This window comes from Grampus griseus (assembly GCF_964374135.1).
Source record: "Grampus griseus genome assembly, chromosome: 7".
Taxonomy (NCBI): Eukaryota; Metazoa; Chordata; class Mammalia; order Artiodactyla; family Delphinidae; genus Grampus; species Grampus griseus.
This window is the reverse complement of record NC_139001.1, coordinates 112,954,111-112,975,928: the sequence shown is the minus strand read 5'-3', so window position 1 is coordinate 112,975,928 and position 21,818 is coordinate 112,954,111. Positions and strand designations below refer to the sequence as shown.

At 40.1% G+C, this 21,818-nt stretch overlaps 1 protein-coding gene across 1 annotated transcript in view; it reads left to right on the top strand.

The window, feature by feature from the left end:
* HERC2 (HECT and RLD domain containing E3 ubiquitin protein ligase 2) overlaps positions 1-21,818 on the top strand; it is a 230,085-nt gene that overhangs the window by 79,524 nt on the left and 128,743 nt on the right. The window contains exons 21-35 of the mRNA XM_082658482.1: positions 2,908-3,092; positions 4,720-4,875; positions 5,577-5,762; positions 11,161-11,331; positions 11,721-11,824; positions 12,697-12,847; positions 15,190-15,404; positions 15,656-15,788; positions 15,888-16,015; positions 16,107-16,302; positions 18,564-18,691; positions 19,248-19,421; positions 19,498-19,634; positions 19,746-19,897; positions 20,563-20,754. Coding sequence (XP_082514608.1) covers positions 2,908-3,092; positions 4,720-4,875; positions 5,577-5,762; positions 11,161-11,331; positions 11,721-11,824; positions 12,697-12,847; positions 15,190-15,404; positions 15,656-15,788; positions 15,888-16,015; positions 16,107-16,302; positions 18,564-18,691; positions 19,248-19,421; positions 19,498-19,634; positions 19,746-19,897; positions 20,563-20,754 — 2,408 coding nt within the window. The remainder of the gene's footprint in view (positions 1-2,907; positions 3,093-4,719; positions 4,876-5,576; positions 5,763-11,160; positions 11,332-11,720; positions 11,825-12,696; positions 12,848-15,189; positions 15,405-15,655; positions 15,789-15,887; positions 16,016-16,106; positions 16,303-18,563; positions 18,692-19,247; positions 19,422-19,497; positions 19,635-19,745; positions 19,898-20,562; positions 20,755-21,818) is intronic.

Here is a 21,818-nt window from a genome sequence, read left to right as displayed (position 1 = left end):
TGTAGAGACCTGTCCATCTTAGCCTACCTACCCCTGTGCTGTTCAGTCTGGCAATCATTTGCCACGTTTGCCTGTGGGTGTCCAGTGTAGCTGAGTCACTGAGTTTTTATTTTTTATTAAAATTAAAATTAAAAAACTTAGACATTCAGCTATTAGATTCAGCTATTAGAAAACTTGTAATTATGTTTGGAATAACTTGGCCATATGAATTTACCTTTTCAGCTCTGCATTTTTATGAGACTTAAGTGCAGATCAAGTATTTGCAGTGAAAATTTAGTTATCTGAATTGAGATGTGCTGTATGTACAAAATACACGGTGGCTTTTGAAGACTTTGTGTCTTCGAAAAACTAATATAAATATCTCAATGCTTTTTCTTATTGGTTTTATGTTGAAATGATAATATTTTAAATATATGGGGTAAGTACATTATTAATACTGATTTTACATGTTCTTTTTATCTTTATTTATGTGACTGGTAGACATTTTAAAGTACACATGTGACTTCCTGGCAGTACTTTTCCGTTGGACAGTGCTCTCTAGCCCATCCTCGCACATTGTCTTCTGAACCTTCCTCTTTACTTTTGGTTCCTTTGGCATGCAGGGAGGAGTTGGCTCCACAGCAGATTTATAATGAAAATGTACCTGTTTGGAAAATACAAAACAAAAACTGAAACATGGAGTAAATAGTACCTTAAAAATTTTTGGAAAATAGAAAAAGAAAAATGCATGTACAGCCCTCTCACTAACAGAATGCCTATGCTCCAGGGTCCTTTCATAAGCATAGATGATGTGCCCCTCCCCTTGCAGAGATAAACTTTAACATTTATTTCTTACCTTAAGTGTCTGTGACTAAAGGAGACTCAGTGTATGGAGTCTAAATACCTCTTGACTGATGCAGTTGTTGAAAAATAGTCTAAAGAGTTACGTTTTGGAGATTTTGGAGACATTTCCTATATTTTATTCTTTGGAAGACAGGTTGGAGAAACTGCAGCTTCCCAAAAGTAAGCCATGAAACAGATTTCAGAGTAACTCTTATGCTGGCGAAGAACCACAGAAAACCATTTATATTTGGCAATAGAGAGCTGTGAAGATGTTTAAATTAATGAACTCTATCAGAATTACACACTTTGATTATGATTCTGAATTTTGTATTAGGGAAATAAGTTAACATTTGTATTGTATTTTATTACTGTCTTTTGCTCCATCATGTATGGCATAAAACCCAGATTCCAGACCTTTTCTTCTATTGTGATATGGTTATCAGGTCAGGTTATCAGGTCGTGGAGCAGAAAGGTGAGGTGGACCGCAGGTGAGGCCCTGAGCATCCACCTGGTTTTGTGTGGCTGGGAGTGCTGAGCACAAGCCAGGGGTCCCTACTGCTCTTTCTTCTCAACTCTGTGGACGTGAGTTGATGTGTGTCTTCTGCTCCTGTCCTCACTCCACTGCTGTAGTGGATGAACGCTGGGGGTTGGTGCGATTGACAGAGGTTCTCCTCAAACCTGCTGTTACGTTAGAAATCAAAGAAGTGGAGCAGAATCCTCTTCCGTGGCCTGGTGTTGTGCAGAGGCTCCAGACTCGCCTCCCCAGTGACAGTGCCAGCTGTCAGCCGCTGGCTCTCACCCTTCTGGCTGGGTTGGGGCTGCTGTGGTGGAGCTACACTGACAGAAGTTCCAGGCTCTGCTTCGGCTCTTTTTTTTTTTTTTTTTGCTGTACGCGGGCCTCTCACTGCTGTGGCCTCTTCCGTCGCGGAGCACAGGCTCTGGACGCGCAGGCTCAGCGGCCATGGCTCACGGGCCCAGCCGCTCCACGGCATGTGGGATCCTCCCGGACTGGGGCACGAACCCGTATCCCCTGCACCGGCAGGCGGACTCTCAACCACTGCGCCACCCGGGAAGCCCATCTGCTTCGGCTCTTTAATTTCACTAACTTCCTTCCTTCTGTCTTCAGTATCACGGATCAGACCTTGTTCACCTGGCGCCAAGACTGTCCCTGGGTGGCAGGGTCTTATCTGGTGTTCCCTGTGCCCTCTAAAATCTGCTTTCTCACTGACTTTAGTTCCCTTTCTCGGACACAAACAGGATGTCACTTTCCTTTCAAAACTGGTGGCTCAGCATTGCAGAATCTAGTGCCAGCAGCCTGGCACTCCATCACCTACAGTGTCCACTGTGTCCACTCCCCTTCCTTGTTTTGACCTCTGTGCCCAGGTTCCTTTGCATTCTGCTCATGGAAACAGAACACTTACTACTCTTCTAATTGTACTTTCTTTTCTCCCCATTTACTTACTGATGGTTCATGGCTCAAGTTGGATCCTGCAGTTGGAATTGGATCCTCTGCTCCTTTCCTTGCTGCCGTGTTCTTTGAGCATCTCTTACTCTGACCTGTTTTATTTGTGCCCCCTTTGTCTTCCTTCCTGTAGTTTCTGAGCCCTGGGTATCCCCCCACATGGCCCACCCGGGTGTTTACTTGATTAAGTCTGAAGGCACACTTGTGAGGCAGATGCAGAAATGCTAGTGGGTCTTGTCTTTAAGGATAGTGTCACATTTATATTTGAAATGCAGATTTGGACAAAAAATAATAAGTTACTTTTCCTTCCAAAGGTTTGTACAGGGTTTTTCTATCATTTTGGACTGTTCCATGCAACTCTTAGGAGCACATCTATAAAGCAAAGGGTATCATTCTACCTCTTGTGTCTTCCGTGTGCCTCTGCTCAGTTTTGAATGAGGTGTGCTTATTGCAGATACAGCTGACACACATTTGGGGAAGGAAGCCAGCTGCAGGTCACTTGGGTGTATGATCTTTATTTCTGATTTTAGTTTATGTTGTGATTTTTATTTTTTACAACTCCTCTCCCCCTTTAAAAACAAGCATAACTTGTTTAATTTTGCAATCCTCTTTCTCCTGCATAGAAACATTGCTTCTCAGACAGTAGCCAGATTGAAAGATGTTGCCCGTCGGATATCATCATGTCTAGACTTTGAGCAACATAGTCATGAGAGATCTGCTTCATTGGATTTGTTGCTGCGTTTTCAGCGCTTACTTATCAGTAAACTTTATCCAGGAGAAAATGTTGGTCAGACTTCAGATATTTCTAGTAAGTTACTTAAAATGTTAAAGTGTCTTGTGTGTATTTTGGCTTTTTTATTTAGGCTTCTTGACATGCCTATTCTGCATGCCCAGATGTGTAGTTCTTATACTGTTAGATGCACCAATTTTGGGGGATTTCATTTTGCATCCACTTTTTTTGGACAGATATTTCTATATTAGACTCATCAATATTTTTTATTTCATTGTGTTAACATTTAAATTCCTCAGACATGAGAAATAGCATCCTTTATGTTCAGGTCAGTCTTACAGAAGATTTATCAGACTTATTCAACGGGTTAGTTGTGGACTGTTAGAGATTGACATAATGTGGGGACAAAATAGTGACCTAATGTTTGTATGTCACCCTGGTAAGCTAGATGGGTGTAGTAGGAGGAATGCATTATTGTTGAAGGAAGACTGAATCTCAGTTATAGCTCTGGTTTATTAGCTGTTGGACACGGGACTAAGTCTCCTGGGGGCTGTAGATTGCTCACCTACAGAGTTAGGTTAAGAAGACTTGAGGGTGCCTGTGAGAATGAAAATAGGATGATACATAAGTGCTCAGTCCTGTGTACAACGTAGAGTAGAGCACTTTCCACAAACTCCAAAAGGAGTGCCTGCCTCTTTATAAGGTAGTTTTCTCTGTCAGTGATGGAAAGGTTTGCTACTTTTGTTAATTTTTTTTTTTTTTTGCGGTATGCGGGCCTCTCTCTGTTGTGGCCTCTCCCGTTGCGGAGCACAGGCTCCGGACGCGCAGGCTCAGCGGCCATGGCTCACAGGCCCAGCCGCTTTGCGGCATGTGGGATCTTCCCGGACCAGGGCACGAACCCGTGTCCCCTGCATCGGCAGGCGGACTCTCAACTACTCCGCCACCAGGGAAGCCCTGTTAATATTTTTATAGCCAGTATAGTCTAAAACAATTTTGTTACTTCCTGAAAATCGTTAGGCACTTGTAGAGGATGGAAAATTTCAGGTTGAAATCGGTGAACCATTTCAGTCTGAAAGAGGTGACCATCTCAATGTCATAAAATTACAAGAACTAAAAAGCTTTTAAGAGCCATGTAGGAGGAAAAGTTGAAGTTTTTTTTTTTTTTTTAATATTTATTTATTTGGCTGTGCTGGGCCTTAGTTGCAGCACGCAGGATCTTCGCTGCCATGTGTGGGATCTAGTTCCCTGACCAGGGATCGAACCAGGGCCCCCTGCATTGGGATTGTGGAGTCTTAACCACAGGACCGCCAGGAAAGCTCCGAAAAGTTGAAGATTTTTATAAGATTGAAAAATGCCTAACTTTGTTCACTGGGAGTAATTTTCAGGCATTAAGTCTTGGACTTAGAAAACATGTATATTGGATATAAGGTTTTAGAACTCTAAGTTATGACTTTAGTATTTTTACTTGAAGTTTTTAGATACTATATAGTGCAGTGTATAAAAATCAGCATATCCAAATTCAGTTTCTCAAATTATGTGATATAAAAGGAGCCAAGGACTAAATAAGTAAGATTAACCGCTCCTGTTTGAGAAAATTATTATAGGTAAAATATGTATAGATGAGAGTAGACTAGTGGAACGATGAAGTTTATTTACAAAGTAAATTTTAATAGTGCAAATGAAATTGTCTAAATCTTCCCTTCAGGTCCTGAACTAATGGGGGTTGGTTCCTTGCTGAAGAAGTACACAGCCCTTTTGTGCACACACATTGGAGATATACTGCCCGTGGCAGCCAGCATTGCTTCCACTAGCTGGAGGCACTTTGCAGAGGTGGCCTGCATTGTGGAAGGGGACTTCACTGGTACTTACCTTGTTTCCTAAATGTGGGCATGTATCTTTTTCCGAGATTGATGAGATTTAAAATTTATCATTTTGTGGTAAACCTGCATGCCTTTACCCCATACATCTTCTAGTCCTGTAGCCCTTTCTCCTTTCGTTTTTTTAGTTACTGACAGTTCTGTGGTTGAGCAACCTGGTATGGGAGTCACGTCACTGTATCACATACAGTGATACATATAATTGGTGATTTAGAGTCATACCACCATTATTAACACTTCAATAATGAGGTTAATGGTAATTGTCTAATTTTATTTCAGCAGCATAAGAATTAGTTGCCCCTTTTAGGACCTTAATAAATTCCTATATTGCTTAATATTTTTTCAAGTTAATTCTGTGACAGAGTATTGAGTGCCTTTTTTCTGATAATAAGCTTAGTGGCAAACACTTAGTTTTCTCAATAAAAGACCCTAGTTAATACTTTTGTGTTGAAACACAGTGTTTTTGAAAAGTATTCCTATAACTCAGAGGCTTCTGTTTGATACCTATATTTGTCTCTGTCAGAATGAAAGAGACAATGATCCTGTAGAAATATGCTAAAGGACGAGCATTCCTTATTTTGTGATTTGTCAGAATTTAAACATAGCACAAGCTTACAGAATGGTTTTATAGGATGAACACTTTTGTTTAAATCTTATGCCTTTTTTTTTTTCTTTTTAAATGTAGGTGTTCTCCTTCCAGAACTAGTAGTTTCTGTAGTGCTTCTGCTCAGTAAAAATGCTGGTCTCATGCAGGAGGCTGGAGCTGTCCCTCTGCTGGGTGGCCTGTTAGAACATCTGGATCGGTTCAACCACCTGGCACCAGGAAAGGAAAGGGACGACCATGAAGAGTTAGCCTGGCCCGGCATCATGGGTATGGCATCTTAACTTAAAGACTTTCACTGAGGAAAGTTTTGTCCTAGTCTATTCTGTTCTTGCCTTTTCATTTGAAAGACTATTTAACAAAGGAAGACCAGTTATTGCCATTTTCACTGATGGTAGTGTAAATGGAAAACAAAGATAATCCAAATCAGAACAGATTTGGGTTATATTTAAGGAAAATTTTTCTGTTAGAAATGGTTGTTACATCCCAAATTGGATTATTTTAGAACATTCTGGAAAACCCTTTCTTGGAAATTGTCTCCAGAAGGTACTGTTGAGGTGGTTAGATATGGTCCCACTTTGGAGGCAGACATTAATATGGGAGGACTTTCTTAAACTCATTGGTGTTATGTGACATGAGTTATGGAGTTCCCATAGTCAGCTGAGCACTTCCCATCCGTACTGTCTCGAGTGCTTACCAAATTGGAATGAAACTTGTCTTCTCAAAGTTTTGAATTTTGATGCTTTTGAATCTAAGTATTATGACTTCCTGAACTCACAGAATTAATTGAAGTTGTGGTTCAACTTTCATTTTATGGGAAAGCTCAAGCAAGGTAGGCCTTTTCTTATGCCATTGTAGATTGTCATTTCTATAACATAGGAGCTTAAAACGAAAAGTAACAGTTGTCCTGAGGAAGATAACTGACCTTAGGATATTGAGCATAATTTTTTATTTTTTAGTATAGCTAATATTTTCAACGCGATTCATCTACTGTTGTGAACTTAAATGGTCATTTGTGACTTTTGTCTGTTTACTGTGTATGGTTGAAGGCATATAACTTGATCAGCAGTTCAAACATACTCATTGTAAAACCTTTTTTTATTGTGAAGTATAACATGGACACGAAAGTACCGAAAGCAGCTTTGGGACTGATCACAGGGGAAGCTGTTCATTAAGCAGGACCCTCCCAAACACTGTCTCTGTCTCCCTGAAAGATTCCCCTCTCTGGGCTTGTGTGCTTGCCGCTCCCCTGCTTCTCTTGATCATTTTATCAGATAGACATGTTCCCCATAACAACTTAGTTGTTTAAACATCCTCATGTCTTTTGCTTGGTGGTTTGTAAGGCGTGTTTTAGTACAGAATGCCAGGTTTCCACAGTGATTGTGCCTCATCTCTACAAAGTGTGGGAGTTCTCCCTGTCCCTCCTCTGTGCCAAGAGATCGCATGCCATTTTTTTCCATATGCATTTTGTCCGTAGGATTGTTGTGGCAGCACGCTTGGGTGAAAGGACCGTTGTGGTCTCTCCTCTAGAGTGCCACTTTTGTCTGAATCAGGTGACTCTGCCCATGTCTGCTTCTGAGCACAGAGCTTTGCCCCGGAAATATTGCACTTGCTGGCACTTCTAGTGCACTGTGGAATAGAAATGGTGATAATGGGCATCCTTGTCTTGTTTCTAAGAGCAGAGGGAAAACTTCCCAGAGTTCACACATGAAGTATGATGTTTGCTGTAGGACTTTCTTTGTAGATACCTTAAAATACTAAGTTTGTTTCCTTCTGTTTCTGCTTTGTGATGAGTCTTTAATGGTGAATGGATTTTTAAAATTATTTATTTATATTTTATTTATTTATTTTCGGCTGTGTTGGGTCTTTGTTGCTGTGCGTGGGCTTTCTCTAGTTGCGGCGAGGAGGGACTACTCTTCGTTGTGGTGCGCGGGCTTCTCATTGCGGTGGCTTCTCTTGTTGTGGAGAATGGGCTCTAGGTGTGCGGGCTTCGGTAGTTGCAGCACGTGGGCTCAGTAGTTGTGGCTCGTGGGCTTTAGAGCGCAGACTCAGTAGTTGTGGCGCATGGGCTTAGTTGCTCCCTGGCATGTGGGATCTTCCTGCACCAGGGATTGAATCCGTGTCCCCTGCATTGGCAGGTGGATTCTTAACCACTGTGCCACCAGGGAAGTCCCGTGAATGGATATTAAGTTTCATCAAATACTTTTTCTGCAACTCTTGATGATTCTACAGTTTTTTTCCATCCATGTTGTCACAAATGGCAAAATTTCATTCTTTTTTATGGCTGAGTAGTATTCCATCACATATATTTGGTATATATATATGTATATATGGTGTATATATGTGTGTGTGTGTGTATACACACACATATACAAACCACACCTTTTTTATCCATTCATCTGTTGATGGATACTTGACCGTTTTCACCTTTTGGCTGTTGTGACTAATGCTGCTGTGAATATGACTGTGTAGATGTCCGAGTCCCTGCTTTCACTTCTTTTGGGTATATAGCCAAAAGTGGGATTGCTGAATCATATGATAATTCCATGTTTAATTTCTTAAGGAATTGCCATTCTGTTTTCCACAGTAGCTGTACCATTTTATATTCCCGCAGGCAATGCACAAGGAAGGGTTCTAATTTCTCCACCTCTTTGCCAACACTTGTTGTCTGTTTTTTAAATAATAGCCATCCTGTTTGGATGAAGTGGTATTACATTGTAGTTTTTTTTTTTTTTTTTTTTTGGCGGTACGTGGGCCTCTCACTGCTGTGGCCTCTCCCGTTGCAGAGCACAGGCTCCGGACGCACAGGCTCAGCAGCCATGGCTCACGGGCCCAGCCGCTCCGCGGCATGTGGGATCCTCCCAGACCGGGGTACGAACCCACGTCCCCTGCATCGGCAGGCGGACTCTCAACCACTGCGCCACCAGGGAAGCCCTACATTGTAGTTTTGATTTGGTTTTCCCTAATGATTAGTGGTGTTGTGCATCTGTTTATGTGCCTGTTGACTATGTGCGTATCTTTGGAGAAATGTCTTTTCAAGTCTTTTTCCAACTTTTGTTTTTTTGCCATCCTGTGTGATCTTAGTTCCCCGACCAGGGATTGAACCCGTGCCCCCTGCCGTGGAAGTGCAGAGTCCTAACCACTGGACCACTGGGGAATCCCTCTTTTTCCTACTTTTGAGCCAGATTTTTTGTTGTTATTGTAGAGTTGTAGGAGTTTCTTATGTATTCTGGATATATATGATTTGCAAATATTTTCTTTCATTCTGTGGGTTGCTTTTTCATTCTGTTGATAGTGTACTTTGATTTTTTTTGGATGAAGGTTGCCTGTGCATTTGGTGTTTTGTCTAAAAATATCATTGCCAAATCCAGTGTCATTAAGCTTTCCTCCTATGTTTTCTTCTAAGATACACACACACGCACGCACACACACACACACACACACACACACACACGTGGTTTTTTTTTTTGGCTGCGCCGTTCAGCATGTGGGATCTTAGTTCCCCAACCAGGGATCAAACCTGCACCCCTTGCCTTGGAAATGCAGAGTCTCAACCACTGGACTGCCAGGGAAGTCCAAGAGTTTTCTGTTTTATAGTTTTAGCTCTTATGTTTAGGTCTTTAATCTATTTTGAGTTAATTTTTGTGTATGGTGAAAGGTAGGGGTCCAACTTGATTCATTTGCAATTGAATATTCAGTTTTCCCAGCACCATTTATTTCTAAAGACTGTCCTTTTTTCCCCATTGAATGGTCTTGCCACCCTTGTCAAAAAAATCATTTGACTATATATTGTGAGGGTTTATTTCTGGGCTCTCTATTCTGTTGATCCAAATGTCTGTCATTATGCTGATACCACACTGTTCTTTCTTTCTTTCTTTTTCTTCTTTCTTAGGGTTTAATCTGACATTTTTCTAACTTTCTGAGAAATGATAATTGTTAGCATACTGATGTTTTTGTAATATGTTTATTTTGAAAGTTTTCTAACAGAGATAAAAGAGAGAATAATAAAATGAATGTAGAATAAAAAGTATTCACAATCCTGGGGACTTTCCTGGCATTTCAGTGGTTAGGACTCTGAGCTTCCACTGCAGGGGGCACAGGTTCCATTCCCCGTTGGGAACTAAGATCCCACATGCTGCGTGGTGTGGCCAAAAAAAAAACAAACAAACAAACAAAAAAAAAAAACTCACATTCCCGAAGCATTCCTACACTTTCTATCTGATTGATTGATTGTATTATTTTAAAGCATATTTCTGTCTAAAACATTTTCATACACTTCACCTGATAAGAAGAACTTTTTTGGGAGAATAAAACCACAATCTCATTTTCCTAAGATTAACAGTGATTGATTAATCTTTTTATTAGTGGTTATTTTGAGTCAGGATCTAAACAAGTTCTGTACGTTGCAGTTGGGTGATACATACTTGAGTCTCTTTTTCCCCAACAGCTATTTCCAGGCTCTCCTCTCCCTCTCTTTTGTCATACTGTTTATTTTTCAAAGAAGTAGGACATTTGTTCTGGAGAATTTCACATTTTCTGAACTTGGTTGATTGCATTTTCTTCTTCAAATCTTAACATCTTCTGTCAGTTACATTTTCTGTAAACTGCTGATAATATGTATAGGCTTAATGAGATTCGGATTCAGTTTTGATGGGTCAGAGTGTGTGCGCTTTTTGTTTCATCGGCTCAGAGGCCTGTGATGGTGGGCGGCCCCACCTTCACTTCTGTTCACATGGACCAGGGAGTTCATGTATAACGTGTCCTCTGTGCAGTCCCCCAGCAACCTTGCCCTCAGCTCTCTGGTAGCATAAGATACAGTTTGCACAGGGAGGATGTGATCCTGGCTTGATTCACCACCACCCCACCCCTCGTTAACCATTTTTTGTAATATTAAGTTGGAGTCCTAATGCTTCCAAAGGTGACCCATGAGGTTTTCTTTTTTTTTTTTTGAGTATCATTATGAACTCATTGAATTTTATTGATTTTATGTTTGTTAACTTTTTAGCTTTTCTTTTTTCCTAATATATACATTTAAAGGTAGAAATGCCCTCAAACATACATTTAGCTGTATGTCACAAGTGTTGATCTGTAGTATTTTCATTATTGTTCATTTCAGTTGTCTGATTTCCGTAGTCATTTTTTTTCTGGGAATTTATGAAATATATTTTATAATTTTCAAATATGTAGAGGTTTTTATTTATTTTTTGTTACCTGTTTCTGCTATTCATTCGTTTGTTTATTTACTTATTTATTTTTGGCCGTACCACACGGCTTGCGAGATTGAACCTAGGCCCTTGGCAGTGAAAGCGTGGAGTCCTAACCATTGGGCCCCCGGGGAATTCCGTTACCTATTTCTAACTTAACTGCATTGTAGTCAGTGTCCCTGCTGTGTAACTTGACTTACTTGAAATCTTTTGAGATTTGCTCTAATGCTTGGTATATGGCCAGACTTGCTATTCATGCTGTTCATGTGGTGTTTTTGTTTTTAAATCATTCTGTATCCTTGCTGAATTTTTGTTTGTGGTGACAGTTATAGGAAGAGGTATGTTAATTTCTCATTGTGTTTGTGGATTTGTCTATTTCACCTTGTAGTTCTTTCACACAGTTTGTACTAGTCATGTTATCTATTGATCTATTGATTCATTGACTTTGGTTTCTGTATACACAGAGTCATTTTTTACAGGTCAGAACTGTAGAAATAATGAGGAAGTGACGCTTATACGCAAAGCTGATTTGGAGAACCATAATAAAGATGGAGGCTTCTGGACTGTGATTGATGGGAAAGTGTATGATATAAAGGACTTCCAGACTCAGTCATTAACAGGAAATAGTATTCTTGGTAAGGCCTCGCTTTTTACTTCATGGTTAGTAGTTTCAGATGTGTTATTTTAAGCAGAGCGTTTGGTTTAAAATAATCAATTTAGTACTGCTCCAGCACCCATACATTTCAATCTGTCAGTGACTTTGGGGTCTGTCCTATCACAGCAAATTCAGGCACATATGCAAAATTTCTTATCATTATGCATTTTTTGTTCCAACACTTGTTGGAACTTGTTCCAAGTTCTGAGTTGACCCAGACAGCCCTGGCAGAGGATGAGAGATCACATTACTTTGGTAACCCTCACTTTGGAGTTAACCTGCCTAATCTATTTCCTACTTGCCATTTCTACTATAAATGCCTAGGCAAACTGTACTGAAGTCATGTTGCTTTTGTTTGTTATGTTGCAGCTCAGTTTGTAGGGGAAGACCCAGTGGTAGCTTTGGAAGCTGCTTTGCAGTTTGAAGACACACGGGAATCAATGCATGCCTTCTGTGTTGGCCAGTATCTGGAGGTGAGGCTGTGTGCAGTGAGCACCAAGGTGGACTTTAGTGGAGAACCTCTCTGGATATTTCTGAGAAGTGGTTTTTACCCTGAAATATTGCTGGTTGGATCTTTTGGGGAAGGGGGTCATTATTAAGTGATAAACACAAAGATCTTTTAGAGATGTTTTTTCATAAATCAGTTTACATTTATTCATGTAGTTTATGATGTATTAGCCTTGAAAAATTATTTTAAAATTGTTAATTTGTAAGAAACGTAGACCTTGTTCCACAAAAAAAAAAAGAGGTTAACTTTTTGTCTTTATGATTTTATTGTAATCCTATGTAGAAATTTGGAAGGACTTACCATCTTGAGATATATATTTTTGGGGAGGAACTATTTAGTAGCATAATTTTTTAGAATAGAAATATGTCCATTCTATATATTCATTAGCATTGGGATTCATATATTGGGATTGGCTTTCCAGATATGGATACAGAGGTAATAAAATTTATTAAGTTATGCCTCAAGGGTAATGTTTGCAGCATTTTATGAAGGGAAAAATTAACTTTGTTTATAAATTGTCATGTGGCTGGCAACATTTAAGATTATTTTCATTAGATCCTTTTCTTTTCTAACTTCTATTTGATTCCCTAAGGAATTTTCTAGCCAAGTGGTTTATCCTTGCTTTGGATTTTCTACCAGACTTATGCATATACTGTCTGCTTTATATCTTCTGTTATTTTGGTAGCAGCCTGATCTCTCTATTATAGGATATAGTCTTTATTATGGCAGTATGTCTTGTTTAAGGTTAAAGCTGTTGGTCTTGGTTTAATGTTAATTAACGCTGTTTTCTCATACTACTAATCTCATCATACTAATGTTGAAATTTGTCTTTTGCAGCCTGACCAAGAAATTGTTACCATACCAGATTTGGGAAGTCTGTCTTCACCTCTTATAGACACTGAAAGAAATCTGGGCCTACTCCTTGGGTTACACGCTTCCTATTTAGCTATGAGCACACCGCTATCTCCAGTTGAGGTCGAATGCGCCAGTAAGAAAAATTTTGTTTTCAGCTAACAGATTAGCAGGTTATTTTAGCTGAGCTGTAAGTGCTACTGAGAATAGAACAGGAAGAATCAACACAGTTATTGGTGAGGAAAAATAAGGATAGTGAGACTAAACCAGTTAATAGAAATAGCTGTGAGCGGCTTTCATTTGTGCTCACGATCTGTGGCAGCACAGGAAGCTAACAGGTATGTAGGAATGTTGGGCCTGTGCGTGGTCTCACTTCTGCATCCTCTAACAGATCGGCTCAACTCGACTGACATCTCCCTGTGTGCCTAGAAATCCACGTGATGTGGATTGGCTGTTCCTCTTAGGAATGCTGTTCTATTTGAGCATTGCGTTTTTACCAGACTCAAATCCAATACATTTTGTGATGGCAGCCTTTGTAACCACCTAAAGTATTACATTTTCTCCCTATCCCATATGATAGGTTTAAATATCTCTTCACATATTTTTGCATTTCTCCATCTGTCTTTCACTGACTATCCAACAAGTATCTATCGAGTAATTTCTCACGTGAATTACCATGTTAGTCTCTAACATGGGTGTAGTAGGTGTAGAATTAGGTGCACCTCTGCCCTCAGGTGCTTCTTGTGTGATGATGAGCCAGACATGGTAAGCAGGTCAGGTTGGATGGTGTTAGAGGATAAAATGGAGACATTTGTAAGTGGTTTGGGAAGTGGGGATGGGGTGGAGGGAAAGACTTCATGGAGGTGGAGCCATCCTGAAATTGGAGCCCCAGCAGACTGGGTGTGTGAGGGCATCGTTGAGAAAGTCAGCTTCGAGCTGCTTGTGTATGTGTAGGGTCGGGGGAGAAGACTAGTGGGCAGGGATGATCATGGTGCCTGCTCAGCCTGCCTTCTGGAGCACACCCTTGGTGTGTGTGCTGGGCACCTTGCTGTCTGCAGAGCCTCGAAGACAGTGGACTTTTCTTCCTCTGAAGACCTGTAGGGGACTTCCCTGGTGGCACAGTGGTTAAGAATCCGCCTGCCAATGCGGGGGACACGGGTTCGAGCCCTGGTCCGGGAAGACCCTACATGCCGCGGAGCAACTAAGCCCATGTGCCACAACTACTGAGCCTGCGCTCTAGAGCCCGCAAGCCACAACTGCTGAGACCGAGTGCTGTAACTACTGAAGCCCGCACACCTAGATCCCATGCTCTGCAACAGGAGAAGCCACCGCAATGAGAAGCCCATGCACCGCAACGAAGAGTAGCCCCTGCTCGCTGCAACTAGAGAAAGCCCACGCAGCAATGAAGACCCAGTGCAGCCAAAAATAAAAAAAAAAAAAACACACAAAATAAATTTTTTTTAAAAAAAGAAACAAGACGGAGTTCTAAATGGAGAGGTTCAGGGAGGGTCTGATCACATTTGTGTTTTAGAAGAATTAATGTGGCACTTTGATGAATGCTCCTGAATGCTCTAAAATCGAAATTTCCAGTAAAAGGACATTGAGTGCATCCCAGATTTGATTGTTTGGGTTTTGGAGGAATATTTTGATAGCACAGTTATTGAAAAAAAATCTGTAGTTATGTAAAAACTGATTATTCTTTGGTGAATCTCACTCATAGCAGTTACAATGAGTATCCCTATTTGCACTGATGGGTGGCATGTTCTTATGGGGTCTGACCTGTGCCTCGACACAGGTCTCCTTTATAGCCTACTGGATCTCAGGTTTCCACGTATCCATCCCTTACTTAACGATCTTGTGTTGTATGTTCAGTAGTCTCTTATTATTATTAATTGATTAATGCTCTAGGGAGACGTGCTGCCCTGAGCATGTTTTTCTTCATGGAACCCTTCACACATGCTGTTCTCCTGCCTGGATGCTCAGCGTCTTTGTCTTCATCCAGATTACAGCAAATTCCTTACCGTCCCCCCGAATAGTCGGGGGCTTGTTGCTGCACGGTCGTTCCCCTCATAGTACTTGTAGCCTGTGGTTATCCCAGTTGAAATCGGTGATTACTTGTGTAAGTGGTGCCTCAGTGCTCTTTTCCCTGTTAGAAGGCATAGCTCTAGTCTTCACATGGTTTCTGTGGAACTGGACAGCTCCATGTTTGAGCAGGTATCTGGAACAATTATATTGGGTTCTGATACCATGCTTAAGATGTGTTGAGTAACCAGAAAGTGTTACTTTTTTTCACATAGATATAGGAATTATAAGCCAATCTATGTAAATATGTTAGATGTGACTTTCATATGAATGATCTTGAATTTCACCTCCTAAATGAAGTACTTAGTTTTCTATCTTTTTTTTTTTTTTTTTCAGTATTTATTTCTGAACAGTGCACTCAGGTTTCTTTTTAACGTTTGCATGTGCACTCTCTAGAGTGGCTTCAGTCATCCATCTTCTCTGGAGGCCTGCAGACTAGCCAGATCCACTACAGCTACAATGAGGAGAAAGATGAGGACCACTGTAGCTCTCCAGGGGGCACTCCCGCCAGCAAGTCCCGGCTCTACTCCCACAGACGGGCGCTGGGTGACCATTCCCAGGCATTCCTGCAAGCCATTGCTGACAATAACATTCAAGACCACAACGTGAAGGTGAGTGAGGCCTTCCCACACTCAGCGTCCTTTGTTTACCTTAGGACTTTGACTTGTGAACACCTTAGCACAGACTTTGGTTAGCTTAGCACAGACTTTGTTTACATATTATTTGGAGGGCTGGTTTTGAGGTAAGAGGCTGGTTCAGTTCAATGTCCGGTGAGGTTTTAGAAGCTACGGCACTTAGTTTAGAATTCTTGACGATGTTGTGAGGTTGGCTCTGAAGTTACCCCCAGCTGTTTCTGTTGCAGGACTTTCTGTGTCAGATAGAAAGGTACTGTAGGCAGTGCCACTTGACCACACCCATCACCTTTCCTCCTGAGCATCCTGTGGAGGAGGTCGGCCGCTTGCTGTTATGCTGCCTCTTAAAACATGAAGATTTAGGTATGATGCTCAATATTGTAGCTGTACTGTAGATCTTTCAACTGACATGTAGTACACATTCATTCCTACCCTGCCCTTTCTTTTAAATATCTTTTACAGGTCACGTGGCATTATCTTTAGTTTATGCAGGTACACTTGGTATTGAGCAAGTAAAGCACAGAACGTTGCCTAAATCAGTGGTGGATGTTTGTAGAGTTGTCTACCAAGCAAAATGCTCACTCATTAAGGTAAATAGATTTCGATTTTCTTTCTTCTGTGCTTCTGGACAGTTGGCGAAGTATTTGTTGTTAAGTTGTTCTTTCATATTTAACTTTGTAGACACATCAAGAACAGGGCCGTTCTTACAAGGAGGTCTGTGCCCCAGTCATTGAACGTTTGAGGTTCCTCTTTAATGAACTGAGACCTGCAGTTTGTAATGACCTCTCTATAATGTCCAAGTTTAAACTGTTAAGTTCTTTGCCCCGTTGGAGGAGGATAGCTCAGAAGATAATTCGAGAACGAAGGAAGAAGAGAGGTAAGAAGGTAAAAGGTAGGAGGATTCTTTCAGAGTGTGTCCCCGTATAGGTGTCTGTGGTTGCAGTGAGGCTGTGGGCTGCTGCTCACCTATTGTAGCATTTTCACAAGTGCCATAATGTTTGTTATGTGTATTTAGGGTTAAGTGTACAAATCCTGCTTACTTTTCCAAGATATCAGATGATGATGCAACTTTGGGATTGAGTGTGTTATCATTTGGTAACTAGTAAATTGATGCTGAAAATACTGTAAACTTTATTAAATTGATGGGGAAAAGGAAGTGTTTTTTTAATCACTTGTCCTGGTAATGAGATATATGGGAACGTTTAATCTTTCAATAAATCTTGCCATTCTTGTGAAGAAATGTTTTTCTTTGGCAATATTGAGTATTCTGAAACATGGAAGATTGTTATAAAAGGAAACAAAAGAGTTACTGATATTTTCAGGAAGCAACTGTGTAGCGATATGGAAAAGAGTTTTTGTATTAACCAAACTTTGAAAATACATACTTTCTAATTTGGTCACTTGTGGTTATAAGCAAGTCTACCAAAATATCTGATTATATTCTTATGAATTATATTGATTTATCCCCAGATTAGCTTATTAAGCAATATTAATTACTGAGTTTTAGATGGACATTACAAACAATGCCATGAAAGACTAACTTATTGTAGACGCCATCCTGAATTGATTGTTCCTGAGCTTAAACCACAGCTTATCTGGATCCTGGAGATGCTCTGAATCAGGAGATATGGCAGGAACACTTCTGAGATCCCTTTAACCCAGGTAGCCAGGAAACTCAGAGACTGCCATCTCAGCGTGAGGGAGGGTGGCCCCATCCCCGTGTGGCCATTGCCTCCCTGGTCTCTGAGCTCACACTGTCACCGCTTAAAATTTCTTGATGTTGTGGGTTTATATACTTAATTGTAACATAGAAATAATTAATATTCCTGGTGCTGTGCTAAGTTTGATGATTTACTGGTAGGGCTCCACAGGACTCAGAAGAACTATTATACTCTTAGTTATTACTGTGAAAGGGTACAGATAAAAATTAGCAAGAGGAGAGGTGCATGGAGGGAATTCCAAAGGAAACCAGGTCCGGGCTTCCAGTGTTCCCTCCAGTGAATCACACAGGGTCGTGCTTGGTTCTCTCAGCAGTGACATGTGACACGTGTGAAGGACTGTCAGTCAGGAATGCTCACCTGAACCTTGGTGTCCAGGGTTGTTGTTGGGAGTCAGTCACGTGGCCATGTGGGGCCTGCGTGATTGCTCTCAGCTGCCCAGACTCCATCCAGAGTAGACACAGGCAGTTGCCGTAAGTCACAAGCTGTCTGGTTACACTGGTAAAGGTGGTCCTGTGCCTCAGACACACTCTTCTCAGGCAGAACATACCAAGGTTTCAGAGCTCAGTTCGCAGGAGCTGGTGAAGAGCCAGTGCTGACGGGACAGGCCTTTCTTGGGAATTTGCAGGGTTTGAGCAGCCCAGACCTGCTGTGTTAATGTTTTATTGTCTATGTTTATTATTGTGTTGCTGGTTATTTATATTATATATTGAGAAGAATGAGACTGAAAACCTTGAAGAGGACCAAAAGTACGGAAGCAACACCACATATCACATTGCAAATTCAATAGAAATTTCTCTGATTAAAAAGACTAACGTAGTCAGAGGCATCTAATTGATTCAGTTGCACACTGGTGACAGAACCAATGCACTAGTCCAGGGTGGGCAAACTAGGGTCTGGGGACAAATGCAGCCTACCACTTGCTATGTATCGCCCATGAGCTAAGGCTGGGTTTTGCATTTTTAAATTATTTTTTAAAAACTCAAAAGAAGACTATGATTCATGAAGATTATATGAAGTTTAAATGACAGCATTCATAAATAAAGTTTGCCAGTTTTCATGCTGCAACAGTAGAGTATTTGCAGTAGACTGAAATAGCTTGCAAAGGCTAAAATATTCACTGTCTGGCCCTTTATGAAAAAGTTTGCCAACCCCTGGGCTTCCCCTTCTTTAGGGCTTCCCTCCATCATAACACTGTCACTGTCTTTCTATCCCTGACATGGAGTGGCAAAGTGTTATTACTAGATGTCATGTGAGAATAATTATGATAGTTTTTACTTTTGTAATTTGAGCACTTGACAATGATATTTATGTGTTTCTGTGAATAAAATATATCCTTTACCTTCATGCAAATTTAAACATTTCTTAATTTAAAATCATATTTAATGATTGTTATAATGAATGATGTTTTTAAACATAGTTCCTAAGAAGCCAGACTCTACTGATGATGAAGAAAAAATTGGAAACGGAGAGAGTGAAGAAGCTTGCATCTTGCCTCACAGTCCTATAAATGTGGACAAAAGACCCATTACAGTTAAATCACCCAAGGTGAAGTATTTTGTGTGGTTCTAAGACTGGCTGTGTAGAAGCACAACATACTGCAAGGGAATCCACAAATATTGTTGCTTTGTTTTTGAATATACAGTAGAGAGTTTGGTGGTCATTAAAAGTATGAGTAACTGTGCCCCAGTGATGCTTAATGCACTTGACTTATGGTGCCCTGGTCAAATTGATAGCTGGAGAAGTGTTTCCTTTTGCCTTTATTAGTGTATTGTATCATTATTTGTTCACCATTTTCTTCATTCATTTATTCACTCATTCTTTGAATGTATCCTTTGTTCCAGAAGCTATTAATATGGATGATAATTTAACTTTGCATGTCAGGTTAGCTGATTCCAAAGTATGTAAGCATATAGATTATAAATTCACTTATAAGCCTATTTATGATGTAGTCATTTTTATCATAAATTAATTACTAAATTTAAAATATTTTACCAATTTAAACCTAGTGGCATTTATTTATATTTTCTTCAAGTAATTGTTTTAGAGCACATGTTAATATGAATAGAGTTAACTAATGGTGAAAATGGTTTTCCTTTGTCAGGATAAATGGCAGCCACTGTTGAGTACAGTTACAGGTGTTCACAAATACAAATGGTTGAAGCAGAATGTTCAGGGTCTGTATCCTCAGTCTGCACTCCTCAGTACTATTGCTGAATTTGCCCTTAAAGAAGAGCCAGTGGATGTGGAAAAAATGAGAAAGTGCCTACTAAAACAGGTAAATTTGCTAAGAACATTCTTCTCTGTATTGGATAATACATAAACACTTAACGGTATGCATTGATGTTTTGCAGTTGGAGAGAGCAGAGGTTCGCCTGGAAGGGATAGATACAATTTTAAAACTGGCAGCCAAAAATTTCTTACTTCCGTCTGTGCAGTATGCTATGTTCTGTGGATGGCAAAGACTTATTCCAGAGGGGATTGATATAGGGTAAGACTTTATAATATTTTTTTCTTAATTAAGGGAAGCTGTGACAACAAAGCATTGTTTTATTGAAGGCTGGCAGTATTCTGAGTAAAATTCTTCATCTTTGTTTGAAAGGGAACCCCTTACTGATTGTTTAAAGGATGTTGATTTGATCCCACCTTTTAATCGGATGCTGCTTGAAGTAACTTTTGGCAAGCTGTATGCTTGGGCTGTTCAGAATATTCGAAATGTTTTGATGGATGCAAATAACAAGTTTAAAGAACTTGGTGAGTTAAAAATCTGACAGTTAAAAGGCTGTATTAAAATTGCTGTTGATGTCAATGATCACATCAGCATTATTTCATAGTTTGGCTCTTTATTATATATTCTGGAAACTTGCAAATTCTTATTATTGCTTTGAAGACTTTAATAACTTTGTGCATTAGAATGATAATCTAAGCTGCTTTAAGTTTTCTCAAATTCTAAACAAAACTTTCAAAATTTGGCAGAAGATACAGTCTTGTAGTATCCTAATATAAAGCTTTTGCATTTTAACATTTTCATGTGTATCACTTACACAATCTATCCTAGAATGTGTATCCTATATTAATACATAATTTCCTGGACAGTTTGAGCATCTACAAAGAAGTGGTAGGATTGGTTTTGTGGAAGAGAAGTGAAATATCTCTCTTACATTTGACATGAAATGAGTAAGCCACCAGGGATATTTAGAAGAGCAGTGTGATACGTTTTGTAGACAGATGAAGATAGCTGTATGTGGAGTGATGGTGGTATGATTATTGCAAAGCAATACAGAGCTGCCCGATGTCCACACTCTATGGATATCTGATGAAAAAGACAGACTTATAAAAAAAATTGTTAATGCTTTCTTCATCGTGTATGTTCTTGTATCCATGCACAAGAAATTTACGTAGGTGCCAATGCTTTTTAGGTATCCAGCCTGTCCCCCTGCAAACCATCACAAATGAGAACCCGTCGGGACCCAGCCTGGGGACAACCCCACAAGCACGCTTTCTCCTGGTAATGCTCAGCACGCTCACCCTGCAGCACGGTGCCCACAACCTGAGCCTCCTGCTGAACTCCGGCATGCTCGCTCTCACACAGACAGCACTTCGGCTCATCGGTGGGTCGGCATCGCCCTAAGTCCTTTGTGAAAATGCCACGGTTTTGCCTTGATCTCTCTCTCTCTTTTTATAAACTTTTTTTTTTATTGTGGTAAAATACAAATAACATAAAATTTACTATTCTAAGTACTTTTAAGTTTATAACTCATTGTTATCAGTAAGCACATCCACAGTGTTGTGCAAGCCTTAATACTATCTAGTTCCATAACTTTTCATCACCCCAAACGCAAACCCATATCCATTTAGCAGTGACTCCTGAATTCCCACTCCCCCAGCTGTTGGCAACAACAAGTCTGCTTTCTGTCTCTATGGACTTGCTCTTCTGGATATTTCATACAAATGAAAGCATACAATTTTAGCCTTTTGTATCTGGCTTATTTCATTTAGCATGTATCAGTACTTCATTTCTTTCTATGGCTGAAAACTGTTATATGAATATACTGTGTTTTATTTATCCATTCATCCATTGATGGACATTGGCTTGTATCTGCCTTTTGGCCATGGTGAGTGGTGCTGCTAGGAACATTTGTGTACAAGTTTTTGTTTGCACACCTGTTACCAGTCCTTTTGTCATATACTTAGGAGTGGAATTGCAGGGTCATATGGTAATCCTATGTTCAGCTTGCTCAGGAACTGTCAAACTATTCCACAGCACTATACCATTTTACATTCCCACCAGCAATGGGCCAGGAGTTTCAGTTTCTCCATGTCCTTGCCAACACTAGTTATTTTCTGGTTTTTTTTTTTTTTTTTTTTTGAATTAAGGCTACCCTACTTGGCGTGAAGTGGTATTTCATTGTGGTTTGTTTTACACTTCACTAATGTTGAATGATGTTGAGCCTCTTTACCTGTGCTTGTTTTATATCTAGGAGAAACGTCTGTTCACGTCCTTTGCCCATTTTAAAATTGGGTTGTTTGTGTTTTGAGTTGTCTGGGTCCTTTACATATTCTGGATACTAGATTGTTATCAGTTATGTGATTTGAAGACATTTTTTTTCCCAGTCTGGGTTTTGTTTTTCTTTGGTGCCCAGAAATTTTAAAATTTGATTAAGTGTAATTTATC